The sequence below is a fragment of the Somniosus microcephalus genome, unplaced genomic scaffold (assembly GCF_052327205.1).
Source record: "Somniosus microcephalus isolate GS21.2 unplaced genomic scaffold, FLI_Smic_1.0 unresolved_chr9, whole genome shotgun sequence".
NCBI lineage: Eukaryota > Metazoa > Chordata > Chondrichthyes > Squaliformes > Somniosidae > Somniosus > Somniosus microcephalus.
The window spans coordinates 19114379-19129096 of NW_028225187.1; the positions used below are offsets into that span (position 1 = coordinate 19114379).

The window sequence follows — 14718 nt, forward strand, 5'->3', positions numbered from 1 at the left end:
GTGTCTCCGTCTGTCTCTCTCACTGTGTCTCCGTCTGTCTCTCTCACTGTGTCTGTGTCTGTCTCTCACACTGTGTCTCCGACTGTCTCTCTCACTGTGTCTCCGTCTGTCTCTCTCACTGTGTCTCCGTCTGTCTCTCTCACTGTGTCTGTGTCTGTCTCTCACACTGTGTCTCCATCTGTCTCTCTCACTGTGTCTCCTTCTGTCTCTCTCACTATGTCTCCGTCTGTCTCTCTCACTGTGTCTCCGCCTGTCTCTCTCACTGTGTCTCCGTCTGTCTCTCTCACTGTGTCTCCGTCTGTCTCTCTCACTGTGTCTCCGTCTGTCTCTCACACTCTGTCTCCGTCTGTCTCTCTCACTGTGTCTCCGTCTGTCCCTCTCACTGTGTCTCCTTCTGTCTCTCTCACTGTGTCTCCGTCTGTCTCTCTCACTGTGTCTCTGTCTGTCTCTCTCACTGTGTCTCCATCTGTCTCTCTCACTGTGTCTGTGTCTGTCTCTCTCAATGTCTCCGTCTGTCTCTCTCACTGTGTCTCCGTCTGCCTCTCTCTCTATGTCTCCCATCAGTCTCTCTCACTGTGTCTCCGTCTGTCTCACTCACTGTGTCTCCGTCTGTCTCTCTCACTGTGTCTCCATCTGTCTCTCTCACTGTGTCTCCCATCTGTCCCTCTCACTGTGTCTCCGTCTGTCTCTCTCACTGTGTCTCCGTCTGTCTCTCTCAATGTGTGTCCATCTGTCTCTCTCACTGTTTCTCCGTCTGTCTCTCTCACTGTGTCTCCCGTCTGTCTCTCTCACTGTGTCTCCGTCTGTCTCTCTCACTGTGTCTCTGTCTGTCTCTCTCACTGTGTCTCCATCTGTCTCTCTCACTGTCTCCATCTGTCTCTCTCAGTGTGTCTCCGTCTGCCTCTCTTTCTGTGTCTTCGTCTGTCTCTCTCACTGTGTCTCCCGTCTGTCTCTCCCACTGTGTCTCTGTCTGTCTCTCTCACTGTGTCTCCATCTGTCTCTCTCACTGTCTCCATTTGTCTCTCTCACTGTGTCTCCATCTGTCTCGCCCACTGTGTCTCCGTCTGTCTCTCTCACTGTGTCTCCCATCTGTCTCGCTCACTGTGTCTCCGTCTGTCTCTCTCACTGTGTCTCCGTCTGTCTCTCTCACTGTGTCTCCGTCTGTCCCTCTCACTGTCTCCGTCTGTCTCTCTCACTGTATCTCCGTCCGTCTCTCTCACTGTCTCCGTCTGTCTCTCTCACTGTGTCTCCGTCTGCCTCTCTCTCTGTGTCTCCCGTCTGTCTCTCTCACTGTGTCTCCGTCTGTCTCTCTCACTGTGTCTCCGTCTCTCTCTCTCACTGTGTCTCCGTCTGTCTCTCTCACTGTGTCCCCGTCTGTCTCTCTCACTGTGTCTCCGTCTGTCTCTCTCACTGTGTCTCTGTCTGTCTCTCTCACTGTCTCCGTCTGTCTCTATCACTGTGTCTCCGTCTGCCTCTCTCTATGTCTCCCATCTGTCTCTCTCACTGTGTCTCCATCTGTCTCTCTCACTGTGCCTCCGTCTGTCTCTCTCACTGTGTCTCCGTCTGTCTCTCTCACTGTGTCTCTGTCTGTCTCTCTCACTGTGTCTCCGTCTGTCTCACTCACTGTGCCTCCGTCTGTCTCACGCACTGTGTCTCCGTCTGTCTCTCTCACTGTGTCTCCATCTGTCTCTCTCACTGTGTCTCCGTCTGTCTCTCTCACTGTGTATCCGTCTGTCTCTCTCACTTTGTCTCCATCTGTCTCTCTCACTGTGTCTCCCGTCTGTCTCTCTCACTGTGTCTCCGTCTGTCTCTCTCACTGTGTCTCTGTCTGTCTCTCTCACTGTGTCTCCGTCTGTCTCTCTCACTGTGTCTCCCGTCTGTCTTTCTCACTGTGTCTCCCTTCTGTCTCTCTCACTGTGTCGCCGTCTGTCTCTCTCACTGTGCCTCTGTCTGTCTCTCTCTCTGTGTCTCCCGTCTGTCTGGTCTCACTGTGTCTCCGTCTGTCTCACTCACTTTGTCTCCGTCTGTCTCTCTCACTGTGTCTCCGTCTGTCTCTCTCACTGTGTCTCCGTCTGTCTCTCTCACTGCGTCTCCGTCTGTCTCACTCACTTTGTCTCCGTCTGTCTCTCTCACTGTGTCTCCGTCTGTCTCTCTCACTGTGTCTCCGTCTGTCTCTCTCACTGTGCCTCTGTCTGTCTCTCTCTCTGTGTCTCCCGTCTGTCTGGTCTCACTGTGTCTCCATCTGTCTCTCTCACTGTGTCTCCGTCTGTCTCACTCACTTTGTCTCCGTCTGTCTCTCTCACTGTGTCTCCATCTGTCTCACTCACTGTGTCTCTGTCTGTCTCTCTCACTGTGTCTCCCATCTGTCTCTCTCACTGTGCCTCCGTCTGTCTCTCTCACTGTGTCTCCATCTGTCTCTCTCACTGTGTCTCCGTCTGTCTCTCTCGCTGTGTCTCCATCTGTCTCTCTCAATGTGTCTCCGTCTGTCTCTCTCACTGTGTCTCCGTCTGTCTCTCTCACTGTGTCTCCATCTGTCTCTCTCACTGTGTCTCCGTCTGTCTCTCTCACTGTGTCTCCGTCTGTCTCTCTCACTGTGTCTCCATCTGTCTCTCTCAATGTGTCTCCATCTGTCTCTCTCACTGTGTCTGTGTCTGTCTCTCTCAATGTCTCCGTCTGTCTCTCTCACTGTGTCTCCGTCTGTCTCTCTCACTGTGTCTGTGTCTGTCTCTCACACTGTGTCTCCGTCTGCCTCTCTCACTGTGTCTCCTTCTGTCTCTCTCACTATGTCTCCGTCTGTCTCTCTCACTGTGTCTCCGCCTGTCTCTCTCACTGTGTCTCCGTCTGTCTCTCTCACTGTGTCTCCGTCTGTCTCTCTCACTGTGTCTCCATCTGTCTCTCACACTCTGTCTCCGTCTGTCTCTCTCACTGTGTCTCCGTCTGTCCCTCTCACTGTGTCTCCTTCTGTCTCTCTCACTGTGTCTCCGTCTGTCTCTCTCACTGTGTCTCTGTCTGTCTCTCTCACTGTGTCTCCATCTGTCTCTCTCACTGTGTCTGTGTCTGTCTCTCTCAATGTCTCCGTCTGTCTCTCTCACTGTGTCTCCGTCTGCCTCTCTCTCTATGTCTCCCATCAGTCTCTCTCACTGTGTCTCCGTCTGTCTCACTCACTGTGTCTCCGTCTGTCTCTCTCACTGTGTCTCCATCTGTCTCTCTCACTGTGTCTCCCATCTGTCCCTCTCACTGTGTCTCCGTCTGTCTCTCTCACTGTGTCTCCGTCTGTCTCTCTCAATGTGTGTCCATCTGTCTCTCTCACTGTTTCTCCGTCTGTCTCTCTCACTGTGTCTCCCGTCTGTCTCTCTCACTGTGTCTCCGTCTGTCTCTCTCACTGTGTCTCTGTCTGTCTCTCTCACTGTGTCTCCATCTGTCTCTCTCACTGTCTCCATCTGTCTCTCTCAGTGTGTCTCCGTCTGCCTCTCTTTCTGTGTCTTCGTCTGTCTCTCTCACTGTGTCTCCCGTCTGTCTCTCCCACTGTGTCTCTGTCTGTCTCTCTCACTGTGTCTCCATCTGTCTCTCTCACTGTCTCCATTTGTCTCTCTCACTGTGTCTCCATCTGTCTCGCCCACTGTGTCTCCGTCTGTCTCTCTCACTGTGTCTCCCATCTGTCTCGCTCACTGTGTCTCCGTCTGTCTCTCTCACTGTGTCTCCGTCTGTCTCTCTCACTGTGTCTCCGTCTGTCCCTCTCACTGTCTCCGTCTGTCTCTCTCACTGTGTCTCCGTCCGTCTCTCTCACTGTCTCCGTCTGTCTCTCTCACTGTGTCTCCGTCTGCCTCTCTCTCTGTGTCTCCCGTCTGTCCCTCTCACTGTGTCTCCGTCTGTCTCTCTCACTGTGTCTCCGTCTCTCTCTCTCACTGTGTCTCCGTCTGTCTCTCTGACTGTGTCCCCGTCTGTCTCTCTCACTGTGTCTCCGTCTGTCTCTCTCACTGTGTCTCTGTCTGTCTCTCTCACTGTCTCCGTCTGTCTCTATCACTGTGTCTCCGTCTGCCTCTCTCTATGTCTCCCATCTGTCTCTCTCACTGTGTCTCCATCTGTCTCTCTCACTGTGCCTCCGTCTGTCTCTCTCACTGTGTCTCCGTCTGTCTCTCTCACTGTGTCTCCGTCTGTCTCTCTCACTGTGTCTCCGTCTGTCTCACTCACTGTGCCTCCGTCTGTCTCACGCACTGTGTCTCCGTCTGTCTCTCTCACTGTGTCTCCGTCTGTCTCTCTCACTGTATCTCCCGTCTGTCTCTCTCACTGTGTCTCCATCTGTCTCTCTCACTGTGTCTCCGTCTGTCTCTCTCACTGTGTATCCGTCTGTCTCTCTCACTTTGTCTCCATCTGTCTCTCTCACTGTGTCTCCCGTCTGTCTCTCTCACTGTGTCTCCGTCTGTCTCTCTCACTGTGCCTCTGTCTGTCTCTCTCTCTGTGTCTCCCGTCTGTCTGGTCTCACTGTGTCTCCGTCTGTCTCACTCACTTTGTCTCCGTCTGTCTCTCTCACTGTGTCTCCGTCTGTCTCTCTCACTGTGTCTCCGTCTGTCTCTCTCACTGTGTCTCCGTCTGTCTCACTCACTTTGTCTCCGTCTGTCTCTCTCACTGTGTCTCCGTCTGTCTCTCTCACTGTGTCTCCGTCTGTCTCTCTCACTGTGCCTCTGTCTGTCTCTCTCTCTGTGTCTCCCGTCTGTCTGGTCTCACTGTGTCTCCGTCTGTCTCTCTCACTGTGTCTCCGTCTGTCTCACTCACTTTGTCTCCGTCTGTCTCTCTCACTGTGTCTCCATCTGTCTCACTCACTGTGTCTCTGTCTGTCTCTCTCGCTGTGTCTCCATCTGTCTCTCTCAATGTGTCTCCGTCTGTCTCTCTCACTGTGTCTCCGTCTGTCTCTCTCACTGTGTCTCCATCTGTCTCTCTCACTGTGTCTCCGTCTGTCTCTCTCACTGTGTCTCCGTCTGTCTCTCTCACTGTGTCTCCATCTGTCTCTCTCAATGTGTCTCCATCTGTCTCTCTCACTGTGTCTCCGTCTGTCTCTCTCACTGTGTCTCCGTCTGTCTCTCTCACTGTGTCTCCATCTGTCTCTCTCAATGTGTCTCCGTCTGTCTCTCTCACTGTCTCCATCTGTCTCTCTCACTTTGTCTCCGACTGCCTCTCTATCTATGTCTCCCGTCTGTCTCTCACACTGTGTCTCCGTCTGTCTCTCTCACTGTGTCAGCGTCTGTCTCTCTCACTGTGTCTGCGTCTGTCTCTCTCACTGTGTCTCCGTCTGTCTCTCTCACTGTGTCTCCGTCTGTCTCTCTCACTCTGTCTCCGTCTGTCTCTCTCACTCTGTCTCCGTCTGTCTCTCTCACTGTGTCTCCGTCTGTTTCTCTCACTGTGTCTCCATCTGTCCCTCTCACTGTCTCCGTCTGTCTCTCTCACTGTGTCTCCCGTCTGTCTCTCTCACTGTGTCTCCTTCTGTCTCTCTCACTGTAACTCTGTCTGTCTCTCTCACTGTGTCTCCCGTCTGTCTCTCTCACTGTGTCTCCGTCTGTCTCTCTCATTGTGTCTCCATCTGTCTCTCTCACTCTGTCTCCCGTCTGTCTCTCTCACTGTGTCTCCGTCTGTCTCTCTCACTGTGTCTCCTTCTGTCTCTCTCAATGTGTCTCCGTCTGTCTCTCTCACTGCATCTCCGTCTGTCTCTCTCACTGTATCTCCGTCTGTCTCTCTCACTGTGTCTGTCTGTCTCTCACACTGTGTCTCAGTCTGTCTCTCTCACTGTGTCTCCGTCTGTCTCTCTCTGTGTCTCTGTCTGTCTCTCTCACTGTGTCTCCATCTGTCTCTCTCACTTTGTCTCCGTCTGTCTCTCTCACTGTGTCTCCCGTCTGTCTCTCTCACTGTGTCTCTGTCTGTCTCTCTCATTGTGTCTCCATCTGTCTCTCTCACTGTGTCTCCCGTATGTCTCTCTCACTGTGTCTCCATTTGTGTCTCTCACTGTGTCTCCGTCTGTCTCTCTCAATGTGTCTCCATCTGTCTCTCTCACTGCGTCTCCGTCTGTCTCTCTCACTGTGTCTCCATCTGTCTCTCTCAGTGTGTCTCCGTCTGTCTCTCTCCGTGTGTCTCCGTCTGTCTCTCTCACTGAGTCTCTGTCTGTCTCTCTCACTGAGTCTCCGTCTGTCTCTCTCACTGTGTCTCCGTCTGTCTCTCTCACTGTGTCTCCATCTGTCTCTCTCACTGTGTCTCCGTCTGTCTCTCTCTCTGTGCCTCTGTCTGTCTCTCTCACTGTGTCTCCGTCTGTCTCTCTCACTGTGCCTCCGTCTGTCTCTCTCACTGTGTCTCCATCTGTCTCTCTCACTGTGTCTCCGTCTGTCTCTCTCACTCTGTCTCCGTCTGTCTCTCTCACTGTGTCTCCCGTCTGTCTCTCTCACTGTGTCTCCGTCTGTCTCTCTCACTGTGTCTCCGTCTGTCTCTCTCACTGTGTCTCCGTCTGTCTCTCTCACCGTGTCTCCGTCTGTCTCTCTCACTGTGTCTCCGTCTGTCTCTCTCACTGTGTCTCCATCTGTCTCTCTCACTGTGTCTCCGTCTGTCTCTCTCACTGTTTCTCTGTCTGTCTCTCTCACTGTCTCTGTCTGTGTCTCTCACTGTGTCTCCATCTGTCTCTCTCACTGTCTCCGTCTGTCTCTCTCACTGTTCTCCGTCTGTCTCTCTCACTGTGTCTCCGTCTGTCTCTCTCAGTGTCTCCGTCTGTCTCTCTCACTGTGTCTCCGTCTGTTTCTCTCACTGTATCTCTGTCTGTCTCTCTCACTGTCTCTGTCTGTTTCTCTCACTGTGTCTCCGTCTGTCTCTCTCACTGTGTCTCCGTCTGTCTCGCTCAATGTGTCTCCGTCTGTCTCTCTCACTGTGTCTCCGTCTGTCTCTCTCACTGTGTGTCCGTCTGTCTCTGTGTCTCCAACTGTCTGTGTCCCCGTCTGTCTCTCTCACTGTGTCTCCCGTCTGTCTCCCTCACTGTGTCTCCGTCTGTCTCTCTCACTTTGTCTCCGTCTGTCTCTCTCACTGTGTCTGTCTGTCTCTCTCATTGTGTCTCCGTCTGTCTCTCTCAGTGTGTCTCCGTCTGTCTCTCTCACTGTGTCTCCTGTTTGTCTCTCTTACTGTGTTCCCGTCTATCTCTGTGTCTGTGCCTGTTTTCTCCATCTCTGTCACTCTATCTACGTCTGTCTCTGTCTCCTTGCTATCCTGACAGTTCCCATGGTGATAGAGTGACACCCAGGAGATGTCCCAAGAGATGTAGACAAAGACTCGTTTTCCACCCACTCAACGCGAAGTGGCTCAACCAGCGATTGTTTAAAATCGCCCACTGCCCCCGTGTCCTAAGTCGCACCGAGTCCCGTTCGCCCATCACCCCCTGTGCTCACTGACCGACACTGGCTCCCGGTCCGGCAACACCTCGATTTCAAAATTCTCATCCTCCTGTTCAAATCCCTCCATGGCCCCTCGCCCCCTCCCTATCTCTGTAACCTCCTCCAGCCCCTACAATTCTCATCCTACTGTTCAAATCCCTCCATGGCCCTCACCCCCTCCCTATCTCTGTAACCTCCTCCAGCTCTACAATTCTCATCCTCCTGTTCAAATCCCTCCATGGCCCCTCGCCCACTCCCTATCTCTGTAACCTCCTCCAGCCCTACAATTCTCATCCTCCTGTTCAAATCCCTCCATGGCCCTCGCCCCCTCCCTATCTCTGTAACCTACTCGAGCCCCTACAATTCTCATCCTCCTGTTCAAATCCCTCTATGGCCCTTGCCCCCTCCCTATCTCTGTAACCTCCTCCAGCCCTACAATTCTCATCCTCCTGTTCAAATCCCTCCATGGCTCTCGCCCCCTCCCTATCTCTGTAACCTCCTCCAGCTCTACAATTCTCATCCTCCTGTTCAAATTCCTCCATGGCCTCGGCCCCTCCCTATCTCTGTAACCTCCTCCAGCCCTACAATTCTCATCCTCCTGTTCAAATCCCTCCATGGCCCCTCGCCCCTCCCTATCTCTGTAACCTCCTCCAGCCCCTACAATTCTCATCCTCCTGTTCAAATCCCTCCATGGCCCTCGCCTCCTCCCTATCTCTGTAACCTCCTCCAGCCTCTACAATTCTCATCCTCCTGTTCAAATCCCTCCGTGGCCCTCACCCCCTCCCTATCTCGGTTACCTCCTCCAGCCCTACAATTCTCATCCTCCTGTTCAAATCCCTCCATGGCCCTCGCTCCCTCCCTATCTCTGTAACCTCCTCCAGTCCTACAATTCTCATCCTTGTATTCAAATCCCTCCATGGCCCTCGCCCCCTCCCTATCCTGTAACCGTCTCCAGGTTAAGTTCCCCACCTCACCCCCCACCGCCCCCCGCTCCCCCCCCACACCCATGCTCCCCGGGCTATCTCTCCGCCCACGTGGTAATTCGCAAGCACTGCATCCCCCACTGGCTGAGGGGGGAGAGCAGACCCTCCACCCTCTGTATGCCCCTCTCCCACAGCAACGTAACGATTGCTGGGAGAGTCTACGCCAAGCATGTGTCAGAACCATTCAAACTCAACGATATTCTGTCTCCAAACAGAGGGGGGTCACTAAAAGTCGCGACGCAGGTTAACAAGATTGTTCAAAATTGCAAACCAAGCATTAGGGTTATTTCGAGAGGAATAGAATTGAAAAACAGAGACGTTATGTTAAACTCAGAGAACATTGGTTAGACCACACTTGGAGCACTGTGCACAGTTCTGGTCTCCATATACCTTGGTTAGACTACACTTGGAGCACTGTGCACAGTTCTGGTCTCCATATACCTTGGTTAGACTACACTTGGAGCACTGTGTACAGTTCTGGTCTCCATATACCTTGATCAGACCAAACTTGGAGCACTGTGCACAGTACTGGTCTCCATATACCTTGGTCAGACCACACTTGGAGCACTGTGCACAGTTCTGGTCTCCATATACCTTGGTTAGACCACATTTGGAGCACTGTGCACAGTTCTGCTCTCCATATACCTTGGTTAGACCACACTTGGAGCACTGTGCACAGTTCTGGTCTCCATATACCTTGATTAGACCACACTTGGAGCACTATGCACAGTTCCGGTCTCCATATACCTGGGTTAGACCACACTTGGAGCACTGTGCACAGTTCTGGTCTCCATATACCTTGGTTAGGCCACACTTGGAACACCGTCCACAGTTCTGGTCTCCATATACCTTGTTCAGACCACACTTGGAGCACTATGCACAGTTCTGGTCTCCATATACCTTGATTAGACCACACTTGGAGCACTGCGCACAGTTCTGGTCTCCATATACCTTGGTTAGGCCACACTTGGAGCACCGTGCACAGTTCTGGTCTCCATATACCTTGATTAGACCACACTTGGAGCACTGTGCACAGTTCTGGTCTCCATCTACCTTGGTTAGACTACACTTGGAGCACTGTGTACAGTTCTGGTCTCCATCTACCTTGGTTAGACCACACTTGGAGCACTGTGCACAGTTCTGGTCTCCACATCCCTTGGTTAGACCACACTTGGAGCACTGTGCACAGCTCTGGTCTCCATATACCTTGGTTAGACCACACTTGGAGCACTGTGCACAGTTCTGGTCCCCATATACCTTGGTTAGACCACACTTGGAGCACTGTGCACAGTTCTGGTCTCCATATACCTCGATTAGACCACACTTTGAGCACTGTGCACAGTTCTGGTCTCCATACACCTTGGTTAGACCACACTTGGAGCATTGTGCACAGTTCTGGTCTCCATATACCTTGCTTAGACCACACTTGGAGTGCCGTCCACAGTTCTGGTCTCCATATACCTTGATTAGACCACATTTGGAGCACTGTGCACAGTTCTGGTCTCCATATACCTGGGTTAGACCACACTTGGAGCACTGTGCACAGTTCTGGTCTCCATATACCTTGGTTAGACCACACTTGGAGCACTGTGCACAGTTCTGGTCTCCACATACCTTGGTTAGGCCACACTTGGAGCACCGTGCACAGTTCTGGTCTCCATACACCTTGATTAGACCACACTTGGAGCACTGTGCACAGTTCTGGTCTCCATCTACCTTGGTTAGACTACACTTGGAGCACTATGCACAGTTCCGGTCTCCATATACCTTGGTTAGACCACACTTGGAGCACTGTGCACAGTCCTGGTCTCTATATACCTGGGTTAGACCACACTTGGAGCACTGTGCACAGTTCTGGTCCCCTTATACCTTGGTTAGACCACACTTGGAGCACTGTGCACAGTTCTGGTCTCTGTATACTTTGGATAGACCACACTTGGAGCACTGTGCACAGTTCTGGTCTCCATGTACCTTGGTTAGACCACACTTGGATCACTGTGCACAGTTCTGGTCTCCATATACCTTCGTTAGATCACACTTGGAGCACTGTGCACAGTCCTGGTCTCCATATACCTCGGTTAGACCACACTTGGAGCACTGTGCACAGTTCTGGTCTCCATATACCTTGGTTAGACCACACTTGGAGCACTGTGCACAGCTCTGTTCTCCATATACCTTGGTTAGACCACACTTGGAGCACTGTGCACAGTTCTGGTCTCCATATACCTTGTTTAGACCACACTTGGAGCACTATGCACAGTTCTGGTCTCCATATACCTGGGTTAGACCACACTTGGAGCACTGTGCACAGTTCTGGTCTCCATATACCTTGGTTAGGCCACACTTGGAGCACCGTGCACAGTTCTGGTCTCCATATACCTTGATTAGACCACACTTGGAGCACTGTGCACAGTTCTGGTCTCCATCTACCTTGGTTAGACCACACTTGGAGCACTGTGCACAGTTCTGGTCTCCACATCCCTTGGTTAGACCACACTTGGAGCACTGTGCACAGTTCTGGTCTCCATATACCTGGGTTAGACCACACTTGGAGCACTGTGCACAGTTCTGGTCTCCATCTACCTTGGTTAGACCACGCTTGGAGCACTGTGCACAGTTCTGGTCTCCATATACCTTGGTTAGACCACGGAGCACTGTGCACAGTTCTGGTCTCCATATAACTTGGTTAGCCCACACTTGGAGCACTGTGCACAGTCCTGGTCTCCATATACCTAGGTTAGACCATGGAGCACTGTGCACAGTTCTGGTACCCATATACCTTGGTTACACCACACTTGGAGCACTGTGCACAGTTCTGGTCTCCATATACCTCGGTTAGACCACACTTGGAGCACTGTGCACAGTTCTGGTCTCCATATACCTTGGTTAGACCACACTTGGAGCACTGTGCACAGTTCTGTTCTCCATATACCTTGGTTAGACCACACTTGGAGCACTGTGCACAGTTCTGGTCTACATATACCTTGGTTAAACCACACTTGGAGCACTGTGCACAGGGGAGGGGAGGGGAAGATGTGTTTAGTGGTGCGATCACGCTGGAGGTGGTGGAAATGGTGGAGGATGATCCATTGAATGTGGTGGCTGGTGGGGTGAAAGGTGAGGACAAGGGGAACCCTATAGTGGTTCTGGGAGGGAGGGGAACGGACACGGTCGAGGGCCGTGTCAACCACGGTAGAGGGGGATCCTCGGTTGAGGAAGAAGGAAGACATATCGGAAGCACTGGTACGGAAGGTGGCATCATCAGAACAGATGCGGCGGAGACGGAGAAACTGGGAGAACGGAATAGAGTCCTTACAGGATGCGGGGCGGGAAGAAGCTCCACTCCCACTCTGACCTCTCCGTCCTCGGCCTCTTGCATTGTTCCAACGAAGCTCAGCGTGAGCTCGAGGAGCAGCACCTCATCTTCCGATTAGGCACTTTACAGTCTTCAGGACTCAACACTGAGTTCAACAATTTCAAACCATAACCTCTGCCCGCATTTTTTCGGACATCAGCTGTTGGTGTTTCTGCCGTTCCCATTTAGACCTCTTCTAGACCCATCTTCTGTTTCTTAAATTGTCCTGTTACCATCTCCTCTCGCCTCGCACCATCACGCCGTTTGTCATTTAATCTATCCTGCCGTCCACCCTATCACAGATCTTCCCTTTTGTTCTTTCCTGCGGGGCAGCACGGTGGCATAGTGGTTAGCACTGTTGCCTCACAGCGCCAGGGACCCGGGTTCGAATCCGGCCTCGGGCGACTGTCTGTGTGGAGTTTGCACATTCTCCCCGTGTTTGCGTGGGTTTTCTCCGGGTGCTCCGGTTTCCTCCCACAGTCCAAAGATGTGCGGGTTAGGTTGATTGGCTATGATAAATTGACCCTTAGTGTTAGGGGGATTAAATACTTGGGGTTACGGGGATAGGGTGGGATATGTGTTGGTGTAGGGGTTACGGGGATCGGGTGGGACATGTGTCGGTGCAGGCTCGATGGGCCGAAATGGCCTCTATCTGCACTGTGGGGTTTCTGTGTTCTGTGATGCTCTCCTCCCTGCTTTCCCTGCCCCTGCACCTGCTTAAGAACCTGTCACATCTCTAATGTTTTCCAGTTAACATAAGAACATAAGAACATAAGAAATAGGAGCAGGAGTAGGCCAATCGGCCCCTCGAGCCTGCTCCGCCATTCAATAAGATCATGGCTGATCTGATCCTAACCGCCAATCCACTATCACAGAACCATCTCCTGAATCTAACAGAATTAGACACACGAAATAGGAGCAGGATCAGGCTACACGGCCCCTGGGCCCGCTCCGCTACCCACAGGGCCATGACCGATCCGAACCTAGACTCCTGTCCAAATTCCTGCCCGCTCCCCGTAACCCTTAATTCCCTTTACTTCTAGGAAACTGTCTATTTCTGTTTTAAATTTATGTAATGATGTAGCTTCTACAGCTTTTTGGGGCAGCATATTCCATGGACCTACCACCCTCTGAGTGAAGTAGTTCCTCCTCATCTCAGTTTTGAAAGAGCAGCCCCTTATTCTAAGACTATGCCCCCTAGTTCTAGTTTCACCCATCATCGGGAACATCCTCCCCGCATCCACCCGATCCAACCCCTTCACAATCTTATATGTTTCAATAAGATCGCCTCTCATTCTTCTGAACTCCAATGAGTAGAGTCCCAATCTACTCAACCTCTCCTCATATGTCCATCCCCTCATCCCCGGGATTAACCGAGTGAACCTTCTTTGTACTGACTCGAGAGCAAGTATGTTCTTTTTTTAAGTATGGACACCAAAACTGTACGCAGTATTCCAGGTGCGGTCTCACCAATACCTTGTACAACTGAAGCAATACCTCCCTATTTTTATATTCTATCCCCCTAGCAATGAAAGCCAACATTCCATTGGCCTTCTTAATCACTTGCTGCACCTGCATACTAACCTTTTGAGTTTCGTGCACCAGGACCCCCAGATCCCTTTTTACTTCAGTACTTTCCAGTTTCTTGCCATTAAGATAATAACTTGCTCTACGATTTTTCCTGCCAAAGTGCATAACCTCACACTTTCCAGTATTGTATTCCATCTGCCAAATCTCTGCCCACTTACTTAGCCTGTCTATGTCCCCTTGCAGGTTTTTTATGTCCTCCTCACTCACTACTTTCCCTCCCATCTTAGTATCATCTGCAAACTTTGACAAAGGGTCACAGACCTGAAACGTTGGGGGCGTGATCTTGCCCTCGTCCTTCTAAGTGGTAGAGGTCGCGGGTTTGGAAGGTGCTGTTGAAGGAGCTTTGGCGAGTTGCTGCAGTGCATCTTGTAGATGGTACACACTGCAGCCACGGTGCGCCGGTGGTGGAGGGAGTGAATGTTGAAGGTGGTGGATGGAGTGCCAATCAAGCGGGCTGCTTTATCCTGAATGGTGTCGAGCTTCTTGAGTGTTGTTGGAGCTGCACTCATCCAGGCAAGTGGAGAGTATTCCATCACACTCCTGACTTGTGCCTTGTAGATGGTGGAAAGGCTTTGGGGAGTCAGGAGGTGAGACACGCGCCGCAGAATTCCCAGCCTCTGGCCTGCTCTTGTAGCCACAGTATTTATATGGCTGGTCCAGTTCAGTTTCTGATCAATGGTAACCCCCAGGATGTTGATAGTGGGGGATTCAGCGATGGTAATGCCATTGAATGTCAAGGGGAGATGATTAGAGTCTCGCTTGTTGGAGATGGTCATTGCCTGGCACTTGTGTGGTGCAAATGTTACTTGCCACTTGTCAGCCCAAGTCTGAATGTTGTCCAGGTCTTGCTGCATATGGACACGGACTGCGTCAGTATCTGACGAGTCTCGAATGGTGCTGAACAGTGTGCAATCATCAGCGAACATCCCCACTTCTGACCTTATGATGGAGGGAAGGTCATTGATGAAACAGCTGAAGACGGTTGGGCCTAGGACACTGCCCTGAGGAACTCCTGCAGTGATGTCATGTGATTGAGATGAATGACCTCCAACAACCACAGCCAACTTCCTTTGTGCTAGGTATGATTCCAACCAATGGAGAGTTTTGGGTCGATTGGGCTTATACTCGCTGGAGTTTAGAAGAATGAGAGGGGATCTCATTGAAACTTATAAAATTCTAACAGGACTAGACAGACTAGATGCAGGAAGGATGTTCCCGATGGTGGGGGAGTCCAGAACCAGGGGTCACAGTCTAAGGATAAAGGGGTAAGCCATTTAGGACAGAGATGAGGAGGAATTTCTTCACCCAGAGAGTGGTGAACCTGTGGAATTCTCTACCACAGAAGGCAGTTGAGGCCAATTCATTAAATATATTCAAGAAGGAGTTGGATATA

General features: G+C 51.7%; 1 protein-coding gene across 1 annotated transcript; it reads left to right on the plus strand.

The window, feature by feature from the left end:
• Positions 1–809: 809 nt before the first annotated feature.
• On the plus strand, positions 810–12489 carry LOC147084859 (uncharacterized; the record flags this gene model as incomplete). Its single annotated transcript, XM_085979353.1, has 4 exons — positions 810–885; positions 1277–1778; positions 2643–3077; positions 12486–12489. Coding segments are annotated over 4 exons (1017 nt in total), but the record flags the coding sequence as incomplete, so codon positions are not given.
• Between the last annotated feature and the right edge of the window lie 2229 nt (positions 12490–14718).